Below are 18,901 nucleotides of genomic sequence, written 5' to 3'. Positions count from 1 at the left end.
GTATATTTATAGAATCATAGAACTGGAGATTTGGAAGGGAGCCTATGGGCCATTTAGTCCAACCTATAAATAAAAGGAATCCCCACCGTTGCCTACCAGGCCAGTGCAGCCTATGCTTGAAGACAGAACCCAACACATGTTGATGCAGCCTATTCCACTTTTGAACAGCTCTAATTTTTAGCAAGTTTTTTTTCTCTTCTTGGACATCAAAGCCTACATTTGCCCCTCTATAACTGCTGCTCATTGCTTCCTAATTCTGCCTTGTAGAGCTAAACAGTGTAAGTGCAATCTACTTATTCCACAAGACAACTTTTCAAATACTTGAATGACAGCTTTTATCTCCCACCTCCCTATAATTTTTTAATTGGGATCAGTTTACTTGTACCCATTTATGGCTTAACCTAGCTTTGTAGATTATATGGTATGAACTTTGTATTCTATGGAATGCGCACAATAATCTGATAGCACTATGTGCCAGGCACTCTGCTAAGTGCTTTCTTTATAAATATCTTATTCCTTACAACTCTGAGAGGTAGGTGCTATAATCGTCACCATTTTACTGTTGGGGAAACTGAGGTAAACAAGCTGAGTGACCTGCTTAAGGTTACACAGCTAGAAAGTGACTGAGACTGTATTTGAACTTAGGTCTTCCTGACTCCCAAGTACATGGTTCTATCCACTTCCCCAATTAGCTGCCCCTAAATATGAATTAAAGCAGTGTGATGTGGGAAAAGCAGAGGCCTAGGAGTAAGGAGACATAATTACAGAGTCTTTGAGTAAGGAGGAACTTCAGAGGCATAACTTCTACTGGAACCCACCAAAAAGGGGCCATCTAGATAGCCTTCACTAGAAGGCTTCCTGTGATGAGGATTCTCTTCTTACATCCAGCTGAAATTTACATCTCTGCACTTCCCATGTTTGCTCCCAGTTTTGTTCTGTGGGGCCAAATAATTGTATTCACTTCTACAATGCATCCTTCTCTATAAATTTTGTCTTCCCCAGGCTAAATAGCCTTATTTTCTTACTGATACTAGTATAGAATGGCTTCAAGTTACCTCACTATCATGTCACGTGACTCTAGATAACACTAGTTTTCAGTGTCCTTCCTAAAATGTCATGCCCAGATGTGAACACAGTATTCCTGGAGTAGCCTCACTGGAGCACAATATCGTGATATTTCTGCCTTCCTCATTCTGACCACTGGACCTCTCTTATTGTAGCCTGAGACCAAGTTAGATTTTTTTATCTGCTATGTCTCGTTGGATACACATGTCAGGACCTACACAGCATGAGATTGGAATCCTAGCACCCCACTACTTATTAGCTGAATGACACAGGGTCAGTCACCTAAACTTTCTGGGCTATTTCCTTATCTGTAAAATGGGGGAAATCCTTTTCTTGCCTACTTCATGGTACTTCATTCCTACGGGGTAGGAAAGTGCCAGCAAAATACTTTTATGAAAGTCTTTTTGTGAAGTAGCTGTAAAGAGCTGGTTACAGGGGTAGCTAGGTGGCACGGGGGGATAGAGCCATGTACTTGGAGTCAGGAAGACCTGAGTTCAAATCCAGCCTCAGACACTTGACACTAGCTGTGTGACTCTGGGCAAATCACTTAACCTCATTGCATAGCCTCTCCCCCCCCCCCCCAAAAGAGCTAGTTACAGTAAGGTGTTATTACTCAAAATAATATATTTTTGAAAAACATTTTATAATTCAGACTTTTAAATCAGATTTCTCCCCCTCTCACTCCGAATCAAGTAAGGCAAAACTCTATAATCATTTGCCTTTTGTTGCTCAGTGAATGTTCTTTTTTATGTGCTCATGTACTATTTCTCCCCAGCTGTATGAAAGGGAAAGGGCCCTTTGTGTGGTTTCTTTTATTTTTCCCCACCCTCTCTCCAGTGCCTTTCCCCGTCCTCCACATAGCTTATACTGAATAGCTTCTCAGTATTGTTGACTGCCTGTTTTAGGTCATTTTCCTGCTCACTAGCATGTCCACCAGAGGGCAGATGAGGGCAAGCCAGGACAGTCAGTTGGCCCTTTAGATTCCTGCTTCCACCAGCAGTCAGCTTACCTACTGCCCTGAATTATTGGGCAAGTGCAGTTCTCTGTAGTTTGGAGCAACCTGAGTTTTCATGTAGTAAGTAATGCCAGTGTAACTGCTTATATTGTTTAATTCATACGTGGCCTCAGCCACAAGGAAGAACATTTTCTCCCAATTATCTTTGGCTTGAAGTATTCTAGACCAATCTTAACTGTCCTCATTAAAATACTTTATTGAGGCTTAACTCTACATGGTACTGTATAAACTGTGAGAGATACTATCTTTGTCCTTTAGGGGCTGTTATGTCCCTGAATGAATACAACGTGTGGGAATACCTGTTCCTTGCCCCTTTGCTCAGACAATGTATTTCTAAACTAACACTCACTTAGCCATGCCTACAAGACACAGGACTGCAAGTGCTGAATAGAATTTTACCTCGCAGTTATTACATGCTATTTATGAAGCCAATGATTGTGATTTTTAAAATAGTAAACAGCTATGGTAGTTAAAGTTGTTTCACTTGAATGCCCTATTTTCCTCCCTTGTTTTTATTCTTTCTAGTTTTGTATTAATTTTGAACTTTGCTCTCTCTGTCAAGTTGGTGGTCTGACTGGATACAGACAGCTGATTCATGAGTATTTCCCACATTAGTAATGAGTCGCTCCTTGTCTGTTAAAATATAATTTCATTTTTTTGTTATATTGTTTGCCATGTCTATTAATTCTCAAATCTTCTTGAGGTATTAATTTATATAGACATGAGACTTCTACACATTCAACAAACCTTTGCCTTTTCTTACTTCTTATTCTTGAAACATTTTCTAACATTTTACCCCCACCGTTGTTCTATGCTCACTCTTGTACTGAAGTCACCAAGTATCAAAGTGCATGTTGATTTAATTGGGAGGTTCTTCTGGTAGTGTCGTATGTCTACAAAGTGTGGAATACCACAGTCTGAAGAACTGAAATCGAGGATCACCCAAAGGACAATGGAGAAGCCAGTGAGTGGATGTGAGAAGGCTGCCTTGTGTTATAAATGAAGAACTGTACAGGAGAGGCAGAGTAAAGGATGTCATCAGAGAGGTGTAGACATATATCACCCAAAAAAAAGCCAGTTGAGCTTGTCATATAGTGACTGTAAAATGAAGGCACTGGAATATATGGCCCCTGAGGTCCCTTCCAGCTGTATCTCTCTGACAATGAGGGATAATAGATGGTCAGCTAGTGTGTTCCACTGGGATCCTTACGATGTCAAAAGAACAACAACAGCAAAAGTAAACAAAACAAAACACAAAACATTAGGTGGACTCCTGTGTCAGATTTATAGGATGCCACACACTTACATAGGATGGACAGGAATGCACACGCTTTCATCTGTAACGTTGGGCATTGATAAGCTCAGAGAGCCACTGGATTATTGGAATGGGATTGTGTTCACTTAAAAACACCAGCAATACACTATATTGTTGACTTGGTTTCAGTATGTGCTCCGTTATGACCCATAGATCTTTGTATTATTTATACAGCCAGTCACCCTCCATCTGATCCAGGACTATTCTTTCCATTCCCCCAGTACCATCCCCTGAAGGGTTCTCTGTGAATTCCATTTTATTAATTGGATCTTGATCTTATTATCAGGGTACAAACCACCGATTACACCCACCTCAGCATCATTTGTAAATTTACTGACCTCATTTCCAGGAAGTTAATGGATGAAGATGTTAGAGATGTTTATACAACAGAGAAGAGGCTTGAGATATGAACAAGGAGTCATAGAATCATAATTTAGAACTTGAGGAGACCTTGTTGGTTATCTTGTCCAGCCCCCTTGCTTCTTAGTCGAGAAAAGTGAGGCCCATAGAGGTTATGACATATGTGCTAAGTGTCGGGATTATGATTTGAACCTAAGTCTTATGACTCCAAATCTAGCATTCTTTCCACTGCCTCTAGGATTTCTCCATAGGACATGGAAAAGGACTGGTTCATTGCAAGGGGAACCAGGACTTTGTTGAGTGTGAGGTTCTGAACACTTTTTCTGTCGAGATAGAGAAGAATTTGAGGTTGGAAGATTGGAGAAAAAGGTAGGGCATTGGGGAGGAGGATCAGTAAAAAAGAACGAAACCCTAGGACTTTCTTTATATTGCTTAGAGAACCCAAGAGTTCAGAGTTTGAAGCCCCAACTTTGGGACTGACTGGGTTCTACAACTCAGGATCACAGATTTAGAGTTAGAAGAGGCCTTGGAGGTCACAAAGCCCAAGTCCCTCATTTTACTGATGAAGAAAGTGATGCCCAGAGAGCCCAAGGGCCGTGTTTAAGGTCACATAGATAACAAACAGCAGAGGAGAGATTCACACCTGGGTCCTACTAACTCCAATCCAGCTCCTTCTTGCTGTACGCTTTCTGTGTTCGGAGAATGAAGGTTGCACATTGCTCCCTCCCCTCCCTTCCCACTTGGGCTCCCCAGTAGCAGTGTGCAATGCTAGACATGATTCATGCTACCAGCTAGGAATTTTTTGCAAGCTGGATCAGCAAAGACTTCGATGGGGATAGACTGAGGGGTTGGGGGAAGAGAATCACAGAACTGGTAGAGGAATGTTGAAAATAGTGAATAATATCTATGTGCATTGATAGTTAAAAACTATGCAAATTTTATGCAAAATAAATGATAATTAGTGTTGAAACAACAACTTAGACAGTGTATCTAACAACCACATCCCGGTTTGTGGCCTCTATAAAAGTTGTTAGTCAAGCCAAAGTTGCTCTTACTTTTTGCAACTCTCTCTCTGTAGCTCCCCTCTTGAAATGAGGTAGCTAGTACAACCTTTCTTACTCTGTGCCCCTGTGGTCCCAGATTACATTTTTTGTATTCTCCCCTCTAGTGCCTCTAATTCAGCCAATACCTCCCGGGGCAGGTCCTGGTTAACCTGCTCCCTCAGGTAGCTTTGTACTTCATGGACCTCCTGCTCCCAGAACTCTTTAGGCAATGAGAACAGCTCAGAGAAGTCCACAGACCCCAAGCCACTCAGATTCAGTGCCCCTTCCTTTGGCACTAGCCCCACTGGTGTCTTTTGGGCACTGTCCTCACCCTCCAGCCTTCGGCAGATCCAGTCTAGCACACGAGAATTCTCCCCAAAGCCTGGCCATAGGAATCGGCCTGCTGCATCACGCCGGAACCAGTTGACGTGGAAGATCCGGGGAAGTTGGACTCCCTGTCGCCCCTCCATGCTCAACCAGTGCTCCAAATAACGCCCAAAGTTGTAGCCAAAAAAGGGCCGCATGGCAAATGGATCGTGCATAATAGTCTTCCCTGGGAAAATGGAATAGGGTGATAGGTTATCTTCCTTGCTTGGAAGGAGAAGGGGGTACCTGTGAGCCAGGATTAGGGGAGCTATGTAATAGATGGGATATTTGTATTCCCTCAGTGCATGATGAAGGAGCTGGATGGTGACAGCTTTCCCATGGGGTCCTTGCGGTTGATGTGAAGAAGGTAGATAGGGTAAGATGATAAGGAGGGGCTTGAGGAGGTCTAAGGAATGGTCTGTGATTGAGGTCTGCCTAAGGATGCAAGGCCAGGAAGGGGGATGTGGCATTAGTGATGGGCAGTAGGACTCACCTTTGTGTTCAGCTGCAGCAGTGGACTCAGAGCGCATGGCGCTGCCCACAAAGACGCCATGGCGCCAATTGAAGGCTTCATATACTAGGGGTACTCCTGGGAAGCCAATTAAACAGGATTATAAACAGCACTTTTCCCAGCCCTCAAGTGATCCCCTCTGCCTATCATGTTCCTTCCAGTGCCCTATGGATCAACATGGACCCTCTGTCTTCCTCTCAGTCTCTATCTGATATCTCTGAGGTAGAAGAAATGGGAACTCTGAAAAAGGGCTCCTTCAGTTGAGAATCTGGGCTGAAGGAGCTCAACCTCTGTATACAGGGAGGGGAAAGGTTCCCAGTGTAGAATGAGATCACTGAGCCAGAAGGCAGATTCTCAATATGCTGAGCCTGCATAGACTATACCTTTGGGTCGTCGTCCTCCAAAGATGATGGCATCAATGGGCACACCCTCAGGGGCCTCCCACGCAGGGTCCATGATGGGGCACTGGCGGGCCGGGGCACAGAATCGTGAGTTGGGATGTGCACAGGGCTCCTTGTCACCTGACACCAATACAAACACTTTTACTTTGAACCCAACTCTATATGTGCCCTGCTATTTGTCCACAACTCTTTGGGTAGTCTTTCTGCAACTCAGAACAGGGTAATGGGCTCCTTCCCCAACTCACTCCCCAAGAAGAGAATGCTCTTTCTTCTGTGGTGCTAGGGCTTACTGTTTGCAGATAGAGAAATGGGATAGTACCTGGAATCCAGCAAGGATCTGGGGCTTGTGATGTGACAGCCCTCCCTTGTAAATTACTTGGGTTAGAGTAAGTAGAAGTTTATCCCTGGTGTGATATTAGGAGATTCTTTTGACGGTCTCTGCTCAGACCCTGACTGGAGTATGAGGGTCAGTTCTTAGCTTAGCTTGTTGAATAGAATCAACAATATACAGATAGTACCATAGCACTTACGCACACCTCAGAAAAATGAGTTGGGACTAGAAGTAGAGAGATGCTCCAAGGGGAAACCTCCTAAATCTTTAATGAGTATAGAACACTGTTCCTTCTAACCTGGGAGTTACAGTTCAGATTTCTGGGCTGGGAGACATCTGGCCAACATTATCTCCTCTGATTTTGACTGCTCACTCAGGGAGCAATGTCATTCACTGTTCTACCCTCTCCCATCCACTCCTCCCTCCATATCCTGCTATAGAGTATATATCTGGGAACTAGCATTAGTCATAAGATTCCTTAGTTATACTACTGGATCCAAATATGATGAAAGGTTTGGGAAACTGCGCTAGGGGAAAAGATTTAATTTTCTGGGTTTCCTCCACTGAATATGAAGGTTTGGGAGTGTGGTATGAAGCTTAATAATGGTGTTTGAGAAGATGAAGGGTGATTATATAGAGGAGGGTGACTGTGATAATGGACGCTGAAAGTATGAATACAGGCTGTAGGAACCACAGGGAGACCATCCTTCCATTATGTTCCTCCCTGCTCTGACCCACACACGAGTTCTGTACTCCAGAGGGACAGAGAAAGCTAAGGAAAGGGGTCAGAAGAAGGACCCAAAGATGATGAAAGGGTTGAAAAACTGGTTAATGGGCAAATACTAAGGGACATGAGATTACTTAGCCTGAGGAAAAAGGTGAGGGAAGGTTAAGAGAAGTGAGCTTAAAAAAGTAGTTATACAATGAAGGATGATGCCAGGGTTAGGCCGCAGAAAGGGTGGCTGAGGGCCAACTGTCATGATGAATGTTCCCTCCTCCCACAAGTAGACCTCAAGGAATAAGAAAAAGTTCTTGCTGGGTTGCAGGAACTGTTGGGGAGGGTCAGAATCTAGGAGTTCTAGAGGAAAAGGCTTTTGTAATACTATGGTATTGGAGGAGGCTGGAAGTCTACATACCTAATGGGGTTTAGGGCAGCTAGGTGGTACAGTAGATAGAGTGTCAGACCTGGAGTCAGGAAGACTCATCTTCAAGAGTTCAAATCCAGCCTCAGACACTTACTAGCTGTGTGACCCTGGGCAAGTCACTTAACCCTGTTTGCCTCAGTTTCCTCATCTGTAAAATGAGTTGGAGGAGGAAATGACAAACCACTCCAGTATCTTTGCCAAGAAAATGCCAAATGGGGTCATTGAGAGTTGAACATAACTGAAACGACTGAACAACAACAAAGTAGGGGTTGAGGTAGGTCAGAGAAACATTCCCCTCCATTCACTGAGACCATACTCTGAACCTCTGCCCTTTGACTTGGTCCTCTTCACTTACCTGGTTTCCAGGCCTTGCCCAACCAGGAAGTGACAGTGACACCAGGTGGGAGGGTCTGGTCAATGCCTTCCCAGTATACGCCACCATCACTAGTCTCAGCCACATTGGTGAAGAGTGTATTGCTTTGGATTGTGGCCATAGCATTGGGATTTGTTGTTGCAGAAGTTCCAGGTGCCACACCAAAAAAGCCATTTTCAGGGTTGATAGCTCGAAGGCGGCCTGGGGGAGAAGGGAGTGAGGAGAGTAGGTAGAAAGAGAGAAGGGTGGAGAGAAAAAAGTTGGGAGATGAGACAAGGGAAGGAAGCTCAGAGCTCTATGCCCTGCCTCCCTCCTTGACCCAAAGCCAAACATAATAACTGCAGGAGGGAGGGCTCTTGAACCTCCTGAGCAATGTGGGCATCGTGCTGTATGTAGGGCAGGGGTGATCCCTAACAGTGCCAGAAGGAAAGGCTGTCCTATTTCCAGAATGGATAAGAGATGGCTAACTTGATGAATGGAGAAGTGTGTGTGTGCAAGGCTTCTCACCATCACTGTCAAACTTCATCCAGGCAATGTCATCACCTACACATTCCACTTTCCAGCCAGGCAGTGTGGGCTGCATCATGGCAAGGTTAGTCTTGCCACAGGCACTAGGGAAGGCAGCCGATACGTATCGTTTCTTCCCAGCAGGGTTTGTGATGCCCAGGATCTGAGGGGAACAGGGGAAACATTCATAGGCACACTACTTATGTTATAGAAGTTCTGCAGAAGCAAGAACGGGGTCTGTGCCTAGAATTTTGTAGAACTGAGAGGCAGTGGTTGCTTAGGAGTTAACAAGGAAGAAGAGAGTTTGTTCATTAAATATCTGCCCCTCCTTGCCACCTGGATTCTGGGTGGGCAGGGAAACCTGGTCTGGGAGCAGCCAGGAGCCCAGGCAGCCCATCAACAAGGCAGTATAATCAATGAGAAGGGGGTGGGGGGGGTGGCTTTCTTTTGCCCCATCCTTAGTAGCCATCCCTCTTCACCCCTAGACCCTCCCTCACCAGCATATGCTCTGCTAGCCAGCCCTCATCTCTGGCGAGTCGGGAAGCGATTCGAAGCGCGAAGCACTTCTTGCCCAGCAGGGAATTGCCACCATAGCCGCTGCCAAAGGAGATGATCTCTCGCTGGTCAGGCACATGACCAATCAGGGTTTTCTCAGGGTTGCACGGCCACTGGTTCACCAGCTCCCCTGGGGACAATGGTTTATGGGGGCATCTGGCAAGGATATAAAAGCTTCAAGGGGTTTGGGCATAGGTGACGTCCTTAAGGGGCATTCTCTCCTCTTGGGCAGAAGAGGTACTCAAGGGGGAGATTCTCAGAAAACTGGGGATGGGGATAATCTCTCCACTTTGGGACAGAATTTCAGTTTCCTCTTTCAACAGATAGCATCTTAGGGTCTTTCTTCTTTCATGGTGGGGGGTGGGGGTGGGGTGAGTGGTGGGTGTGTGTGAGTGTGCAGATTTCTAGGTCTCGATTCTCACCTTCCAGGGGCAAAGGTTGGCCCACAGAGTGCAGACATTTGACGAAGTCGTTGTCCCCTAAGGCCTGAAGCACAGGCTTCCCAAGTCGGGTCATGATTCGCATGCTGGCTACCACATAGGGGGAATCAGTGAGTTGAATACCCACACGGGATAGGGGGGACCCCACAGGGCCCATGCTGAACGGAAGTACATACATGGTGCGGCCTGGGGAAAGAAAGCTGGGTCAGAAATCCTGGCTTCAACCTTCCCCATCTCCTCATTCATGACTGTCTCTTGCCCAGAGTTACCCTGCATGCATCCAGGAAACCTCTCATCCAGAGCTTTCTGAAACTGGGCTGGTGACATCCAGTTGCCCAGTTGTCCACGGGCTCCATCAGCTGGGATGGGCACTGTGTCCCTCTGAGACTCTGTCACAATCACTGTCTTGCTTTCTACTCGGGCCACATCTTTGGGATCAGTTCGAGCCAGCCAGCTGGGAAGGGAGTACCAGGTAAAGAGTGGTCAGTCAGGTCCTCGGAATCAGGTCATCCCAAAGCATCCCCTCCCTCTTTCTCCTATTTATTCAGGGTCTATAGCATATCAGTTCTATCCCTAGACTGTTTTCCCTCTTCTCATATCACTTCTCTTAATCACTCTAGACTAGGGTCCTTAACCTTCTTCTGTGTCTTAGAACCCCCTCTGGCAATCTGGTGAAATCTATGGACCCTTTCTCAGTACAATCTTTTCAAATGCATAAAATATATAGGATTACAAAAGAAATCAATTTTATTGAAATGGAGATGTAAATCTTCCCCATCCAAGTTCACCAACCCCCCTGAAATCTGAGGTTCATAGAACCCAGGTTAAGAACCCCTGTTCCAATTTAGATTATCTACAGTCTTTGGTTTAGTTTTCCATATTCCCAGTACTGTGGTTGCCTCTGCCCTAAGCAAAAAGTGCCCAAGTTGATAATCTTAAAACTCAAAGATGTTAGGGCAGCTAGGTGGTGCAGTGGACATCAGGACAATCTGAGTTCAAAGTTGGCCTCAGACCAAACACTTGACACTTACTAGCTGTGTAACCCTGGGCAAGTCACTTAACCCCAGTTGCCTAAGGGAAAAAACAAACAAACAAAAAAAACCTCAAAGATGTTGATCTGCATGTTTTTCATTTAAATATAAAAATGAAGATATTCCTCCAGCCCATGATTCTTTCCTCCCAGGCTTCCCCATCTGCTAGTTCTCATTGAGCTGGTTCAGCTAAGAAAGGTTGGTCTTCTAAGAAAAACCTATGGTTAGTCTTTGCCTTTATGTACCCAGATTGGCTTGTCTCAGCACCTCAGATGTCTAGCCTTTGGTTTGTCCTTTACCATCAGACTCACCAGTTGTCATACTTGGAGAGCTTTCGGACAAGGCCTTCACGTTCCAGCAGGGCTAGTATGGCATCATTCTCGGCCTCACTGCCATCACAGATGTGGATGCCTTCTGGTTGGCACAGGCGGGCACTTCGTTCCACAAAGTCCCTCACCTTAGCTGGAAGGTGACCCAAATCTCCACTGATTATCCGAAATGCATGGTTGCCTCGATTTGGGGCATAACCCCAAGGGTTCAAACCATGCCAACCCAGCCTAGGAGAGAGGGGAAGGATAGTGATGACCAGGGTGATGCACACTGTGGTAGGAGATGTGGGGGTGATGGGGTGCAGGCCCAAGCCAAGATCTTTGTCCCTTACCCCAGAAAAAGAATTTGGGTTTCATTTGTCTGACCCTGGAAAACCCTTAGACTCTCCTTGAGTCCACATCACCTTTCCCACATGATCAAGAAGTCTCTAGTGGTAGCCTGAGGCTATAATCCTATCTACTGGCTTTTCATTATCACCAAATTGTCTATTACCCTTAACCTAGCCTAGCCTTCCACTGTCAGTTACCTGATAGCCCCCAACTACTTCCACCCTTGATCCTATCACTCCCCTCCCTACTCCAAAACCTCTGGAACTTCCCTCTTGCCTGGGCTTGGGCCTGGACTGGCAATTTCACTGGTATAGGGAATTCCTGGGTGAAGAACTGTCTTTACCCATGAAGGTCTGTAACTTCTCTCTAATTTATATATAGTCCCAGAGATGAGACACTGAGAGGGTTAAGTCACTAGCCCAGAGCCACACAACCAGTTTGTGTCAGACACTTGTCTTCCTGGCACCTACATTAGAAAAAATAAACTCCTTAAACTAGCATTCAGGTCTCCCCTAAAAGATTCCAACCTGTTTCTAGCCTTATTTCACATCGCTCTCCATCACACTCTCCATGTTGAAGCCACGGCAGGTATACTAGCTGTTATCTGCAATTGCCCCACCCCCCCATCTCCAGATGACATTTCTGCACTTCCCCCTGGACTTTTGCCCAGGTGGTCCTGACAGGGTACAGGCCCAAGCCAAGACCTTTGTCCTTTACCCCAAAATAATTTGGGTCCCATTTGTTTGAGGGGGGAATGATGGGGCAAAGGCTTTGGAAACTCCCTCCTTAAATTCTCCCATTAGAACAAGGAAGTGTCTAGTTTCACCTGAGGCTATAATCCATTCAGCTAGCCAATCATTTTGCCTGTGCCCAATTTCTGAATTCTGTTACCCTTAACCTAGCCCAGCCCTTCATTGTTTATTACCTCCTCATGGCCCTAGGCTACTTTCCACCCTCGATCTTTATCTAGGTCCCATTCTACCTCCCAGTCACCCCAGCCTACTTGGCCACTCCTAGATCCCTCCCACAATATTTCTGTGTATAAGATCCATCTTGTCTCCATTAAGGCGCTCAGATTCCTAAAATCTAGCCAAAGGCTGAGATGTCACAAATGTTCAGATTCAGAGTCTGGCCAATATGGCTAATCTTTAATAAACCTCGTCTTTGGCTGAAAAAAGGCTTGGGTCGAATTCATTCAGGCAGATCCCACATGTCACTATTTCAGGGTCCCAGCATTCCCAAACCCCTAAACCTCAACAGTCCCACACATTGGGAATGGACTTCTTATGTCTTTACCTTTCAGAGTCCTTTTCCTTCAAAGTCCCCAGATGAAAGGGGTGTCTCCCTCCTCACCTTTTCCTAGGTCACTTGTTCTGGATCTCCTCCTTTCTCCATCACACCCTACCTGATGCTTATCTGTGAATGTACCCTATCACTCCAGCACAATGAGGAAGGAGACTGTAACTTTTATCTGTATATAGTGCCTTGAATGTAATAGCATGTGTTTAATACATATTTGTTGAAAGAATGAGTGATGTCTGGTCAGTGATAGATAAATACTAGCTGTGTGACCCTGGGCAAGATCACTTGACCCTCAGTTTGCCTCAGTTTCCTCGCTGTAAAATGAGCTAGAGAAGTATCTTTGCCAAGAAAACCCCAAATGGGGTTACAGTGAGTTGGATACAACCGAAATGATTCATCAACAACAACACTTCCTAACTCCAGGTCCAGCTCTCTATCCACTACTCCACCCTAACTGCCTTTTCTAGCATACCACTAGGCTATAAATTTGATCCAGGCTGCTTGACAATTTTATGTCACTAGCCAGAATGGTACTTAAGATGCCATCCTTATGTTGGTAATTTACCTAACATTACTGTATTTCTTCATAAATGTTATATTTTTTCATGCACCTGTATTCTGCCTTCAAAACGAAATTGTATGTAACTTTTGCTAGTAGGGACAGAATTCTCTAGTGTTTCTAAAATGACTCTCAGCACCTCAACAAAATACTGCTGACAAGCATTGGCCATTCCAGTCACTGCTACTAGCTTCAACAAGGGGGAAAGAAGTTCTGCCATCTGGCAGACTTGAAAGAACTATTTACAAGGCAGACTGGTATGAGAGTTGGTGTCTCAGCCCTGTGTTGACCCACACCTCTCTAGCCCTGACTCTGCCCTTCCAGATTCTGGGGGATGGGGTGGGGGTTGGGGGAAAAGGAAAGAAGGGGTTACTCTGATTGGCCTGAAACCAGGGTAGGGCAACCCAGAGATAACAAAGGCCAAGAGAATAGAGCTGCCCTCCTCCCCCAGACCTAGAAGGGAGTCACCCACCAGAACCTCCAAACACACATAACTGGCTCATGTGAATCAGCTTCCTCCCCTCTATCTGTCTGGGAGAGGCACCACTTTAGAGGGCTTCTGGAAATGATATCTGGAAATTATAGTGACCGTTTTGAAAACAGCTGATAAATAGATTGCAGACCTGTCCTCCTGGTCCCCCTCCCCCAGAGGTAAGACCAGGCTGGGGTGAGGAGGTAAGTTGTCCAGTGCTGCTAAAACTGGATCAAACAGAGATGCCTAGGGATAAGGTAGGGAGGGACCCTATAGCCTCAACTTCTGCTCTCTTTGGAAGGTATCTTTCTTTCTGGGAAGAAGTCTAGGAGTTATCCTAAATACTGTTGAAATAAACTGAATTGAAATAAATGAATTTATAACTATCTTGTGGATTGTGGCCTATCTTAGAAGGTTTATGATGAAGGCGCCCCCCCCCCCTCCCCCACTTCCTTAAGAAGACTTTGTTCTTCACTCACAAGGGCTGGCTGGGGCAGTCTGTGCAGAGATAGGGGATCAGAATAGGTTGTGACCAGATAGGGGACCAGGGACAGGCTGGTAGAGAGAAGGGTACTGGCAGCTGGAGAGAGATGGGGGGTGGGGGGAGGGGGAGAGAGGGAGAGAGAGAGAGAGAGAGAGAGAGTAAATGAACCAGAAGAGATGTACTTGGGCTAAGGGCCTAGGACTAGGAAGGGGAGGAAGCAGGCCATAGAAATGCAATGGTCCTTCCTCCCCTCCTCCACTTCACCCTTGCTTTCTTTACCCTGCTCCCAGAGGTCCCTACGGTTGTGCTGGGCTCCTTGCCAGGCTCTGTTCCTAGGGAAGCTGGGGGAATGGATGTTTACCTCTTACCTCCTTCAAAGAAGCTCTGTTCCTCACCTCCACATGGGTTCTTTCTTACTATCTTCCCTCCACCCCCCAGGACTCCCACTGTAAATCCATCCCCCTTGCTGTCCCTCACAACTTGCCCAGGGAACTTCCAAGCTTCTAAAAGAGTTAAACCTGAGTAGGTGAGAAGAGCAGAAGCAAACACGTGAAGAGCGTGGGGAGGAAAGGGAAGGAAGTTAGAGCAAAGCTCCCCAGCGAGGGAGGAAAAAGCCAATATGTCAGGCAGGGGAAGGAAGGAAGAGGAAGTTCATTGAATGGGACGTGGTGGCCAGCAAGAGGCAGACAGACTGACCAAAGGGTAGAGAGAAGAACAAGTTGGCATGGAGGCCCCGGGACACTAATGCACAAACAACTCGGGGTAAAGGATGGGGGGTGGGGAGGGACCTCAAGGGCGGAATGAGATGTCCAGAAAACAAGGGGTGTGTGTGTGGCGGAGGGGGGGAGGGTGTTGCAGGGCAGAGGCTCAAGTGCGAGAGAGAGGCCGGGGCGGGGATGGGGTGGGGAGGAGGTAGCGGCGCCGGGCTACGCTTCACTCACCGCAGACAGGGGCGATACAGAGAGGCCATGGGACCTGACCGGAGCGCACGCAGAACACGAAGCCGGGGCTGCTGAGGGGCTGGGGGCCCGAGCCAGGGAGCAGAGATGGAGGGGGCGAAGGGCACTGGGGAGGAGACTGACGGTGGCCAGCAGTGGCGGGAGCTGCTTAAGAAGGAGACGGGGAAGGCGGGGCTGGGGACGAAACCTGGGAGGGACAGCGGGAACCCTTCCACCCCGTTACCTGGCTGTCACCCAGACCCCGCCACCTCCAGCAGCGCCCCTCTGGCAGGGGCGTCCCCATCGCTCCCAGCCTCGCATCTTTCCCATTGGACAGCCGGCTCCAGCTCCGGCTCCTCTGCCTGGACCCACCCTCTGACAGGCCCCTCCTCTTTCCGCATGATGTAACTCAGGGGACCTCTTGCTTTCTCGTAGACGGCGACCGAAGACGCTCCATTACATGGCCTGGAGAAGTCTCCGAAAGTGGATGTCCTGGCCCAGGGAGAGAGCTTATTATCTTTCTCCCAAAGCTCACTCCTCTTCCAAATTTTCCTATTTCCTTCAAGGATACCACCACCCTTCTAGTTGTCTACATTTATATCTTTAGTGTCTTTCTTGAATCCTCACAGGTATTCACAATTACATAGAATCATTAACAAATCTTGTCGTTTTTTCCTCCACAAAATCTCTCACATTTGTTCCATTTTCTCCACCACCTTATCGCCTATTGCCTGGGTTGTTGTTTTTCAGTATGTCTGACTCCTTGTGACCCCATTTGGAGTTTCCTTTGTGAAGAAGTTGGAGTGATTTGCCATTTCCTTTTCCAGCTCATTTTACAAGTGAGGAAACTGAGGCAGACAGGGCCTCAGTTGCCCAGGCTCACAAAGCTAGTAAGTGTCTGAGGCTAGATTTGAACTCATGGAGATGAGTCTTCCTGATTCCATGCCGAACACTCTATCCACTTTGCCACCTAGCTATCCATTATCTGGATTACAGCCTCCTAATTAACTTCCCTGTCTCAAGTCTCTCTTCATTCCAATTCATACAGCTATCAAAGTGATTTTCCTAAACAGAAGTCTGATCATACCACTTTTCTCCTCCATAAACTCAAGGGGGTCCATATTACCTTCTGAGTTAAAAACAAACTCCTCTTTGACATTTCTTCTACTGGACCCCACTCTACCTTTCCATCCTTATTAGATACTACTCCTTTCAGTCAAACTGGCCTCATTGCTTCTCATGCATATTAATCCATTTCCAGTAACTAGGTTTTTGCACTGGCCAGTCCCCGTGCCTGTAATGCACTCCCTTCTCACCTCTGTCTCTTAGAATCTCTAGTTTCATACTACTCAGTTCAAAAGTCACCATCTACATGAGATATTTACTTATCTATATTTCCTTAGCTGCTGCTAGCACCCTCCCTCCCCTAATCATTTTTTTCAATTTTGTATGTGTCTATATGTGTGTGTGTATATACACATATTTATATACACACATATAAATATACACACACTTGCACTACTCTGGACACAAGTTATTTTGCCTACAAGAATGTAGGCTCCTTGAGGGTAAGGACTGTTGTGATTTTTGCCTTTGAATCTGTCTATCACAGTACCTGGCATTTAATAGGTGCCAATAAATGCTTATTGAATTGAATTATAGTGGAAAGAGAGTTGGACTTAGCTTCAGGAGAGATTGGGTTAGAACCCTGCCTCCTACTAGCAGTAAGACACTTAAACTTTTGAGCCTCAGTTTCATTTTCTGTAAATTTAGAGTAGTAATATCTGTAGCCCTTAACTCACAAAGTTGTTGTGAGAATCAACCATGTATGTAAAATACTTTGTAGGCCTTAAAGCAGCAAAAAAAATCATTTATTATTATTATCACATTAATATCCAGGATTCTCCAATAATTTCCAAATTTTTCCATTATTATTATGTCATTCTCCATTATTTCCAAAGAAGAATCAAAGTCCAAAGAATCAGACTTCTATATGACCCAAAACACAATGAGGAGGTGCATGGTAAGAATAAGGAGTCTATAACATATTACCAAGTATTTGCCAATGAGATATTTCCTGCATGATTTCATTTAGGTATAAGATATGTCATCAGAAATGAAGCGCAGTTGGTCCTGTAGGGAAAATATGAGTTAGGACACCAACTGCTGGTAACAAGGAAATTTTTTTAGGAATTATTTTATTTCCAATTTTTTTTTTTATGTTTTTACTGTCTCCCCAAGCATTGAAAAGAAAAGAAAAAAAAGGGAAACCCAAACCCCTTGTAACAAATATTCATAGCTAAAAAACAAAACAAAACAAAATCAAACCAAATTTGTGAATTAGCCATGTCAAAAAATATATGTCTAATTCTGCATCTTGCTTCCATCATCTCTCTGTCAGATGGTGGGTAGCATACTTTATTGTTTAGTCGTCAAACTAAATAGGTGTTGCCTCAGTCAAACTGAGACCTGTTAAAGACCTTAGCTTGAAAAGGCCAAGGTCCCCCACTGCATCCTGGGTCATCTCTAGTTGTCCTGATCTATATCTGGCCACTGGACCCAGATGGCTCTGGAGAAGAAACTGAGGCTGGTAACTTTGCACAGCTCTCCCTCACTTAAATCCAATTCACTTGTAGTCATGGCATCACCAACCTGATGTCATGGTCCTCTTTGAGAGTGAAGGACAAACAAACAATAACAACAAGTCCTCTAGAATCTTGGTTTGGTTTGTCATTAAACCATGAGTTCTGAAGTCTTTTAAAGTTGCTTTTCTTTTTATTGTTTTTTAATTATTGTATACACTGGTCTTCTAATTCTACTTACTTCACTGTGCATCAGTTCATACAGGTCTTTCCAGATTTCTTTGAAACTGTCCTTTTTGTAATTTTTTTTTGCACAACAGTTTTCCATTGCATTCATATACCATAATTTATTTAGCCATTCCCCGGTTTCCAGTTCTTTGCTACCACAGAAAGAGATGCTATAAACATTTTTGTGTATATCAATCTTTTTCTTCTTTCTTTCAACTCCATGGGGGTATGGACCTAATAGTGGTGTTTCTGGGTCACAGTATGCATAAATTAGTAATTCTGGGAGCATAGTTATTTCCAACTTGTTTTTCAGAATGCTGGCACTGCTAGATTAATTCACAGCTCCACTAACAGGATACCAATAAAACTTTTCCCAAAACCCCTCCAATATTTGTTATTTTCCCCTTTTGTCAGCTTTGCCAATCTGATGGGTGTGAGGCACAACCTCAGAGGCATTTTAATTTGCATTTTTCTAATTATTAGTGATTTGGAACATTTTTCATGAGGCTATTAGTAACTTGAGTTTCTTGTTTTGAAAACTGCCTGTTTATATCTTTTGATCTTTTCTCAACTGGAGAAGTAAACATGGAATGTCAATAGAGAAATCCTTTGAATACGTTGGGTAGATTATCTCCAGGATTTATGAAAGGATATGAATAACACTGGATGAGGAGGTAGGGATGAGCTGAGATTTGCATCAGTGAAGGAAGTACTCACCTTAGTGATGTCATAAATCAAACTTTATAAGTGGAGGAATAACTGAGGAGCAAGATAACAGGGTAGCACACCAGCCACCCTAGGGAATGTCGCACCAGCAGACTCACAGGAAAAGGTTCTCATACTTTTAGGAGAAAAGCAGGGGGGATGGGGACGGGTCACATTAGATAATCATGTCCTGGTCATGAGATGCCTGCTGACTTTGGAAGTCCTAGCAGGGGAAACCCACTCATTCTGGTTAATTTATCCTTTGTAATCTAATTCACCACAAATTTCAAGGAACAGGATAAAGCAGGATAAAGCTGAGATTCAGCTCAAACTAGGTTCCTTTACAAGGCAAAATCCTGGTGTGGGGATTTAGGGTGTGGTTCAGCTCAACCTAATCCAGAGTAAATATCTTAAGAGTAGGAATGCAAGGACATTACTAGAATTCTGACATTACTAGGATTATTAAGAAGAATGGCAGGTAATAGGCAATATCATATTTGATATTAGCAATATT

General features: G+C 45.1%; 1 protein-coding gene across 2 annotated transcripts; it reads right to left on the bottom strand.

Annotated features, from left to right (window-relative positions):
- Positions 1-3,341: 3,341 nt before the first annotated feature.
- On the bottom strand, positions 3,342-15,211 carry PCK2 (phosphoenolpyruvate carboxykinase 2, mitochondrial). 2 transcript variants are annotated; one of them, XM_027843109.1, is made up of 10 exons: positions 15,117-15,211; positions 10,770-11,015; positions 9,697-9,881; positions 9,410-9,613; positions 8,930-9,117; positions 8,433-8,595; positions 7,908-8,126; positions 6,059-6,196; positions 5,658-5,753; positions 3,342-5,351 (listed from the first exon to the last, which is right to left on the bottom strand). In XM_027843109.1, the coding sequence occupies exons 1-10, from the start codon at positions 15,200-15,202 to the stop codon at positions 4,897-4,899; spliced, it is 1,980 nt and encodes a 659-aa protein (XP_027698910.1). In that variant the 5' UTR covers positions 15,203-15,211; the 3' UTR covers positions 3,342-4,896. The 2 variants fall into 2 exon arrangements, with proteins under 2 accessions (XP_027698910.1, XP_027698911.1); XM_027843110.1 differs by lacking the exon at positions 15,117-15,211 and adding an exon at positions 14,876-15,109.
- Between the last annotated feature and the right edge of the window lie 3,690 nt (positions 15,212-18,901).

The sequence above is a fragment of the Vombatus ursinus genome, unplaced genomic scaffold (genome assembly GCF_900497805.2).
Source record: "Vombatus ursinus unplaced genomic scaffold, bare-nosed wombat genome assembly UNPS02014894.1, whole genome shotgun sequence".
NCBI classification, from domain to species: Eukaryota; Metazoa; Chordata; class Mammalia; order Diprotodontia; family Vombatidae; genus Vombatus; species Vombatus ursinus.
Note: the sequence above shows the minus strand (reverse complement) of the source record. Positions and strands in the feature narration are given on the sequence as shown.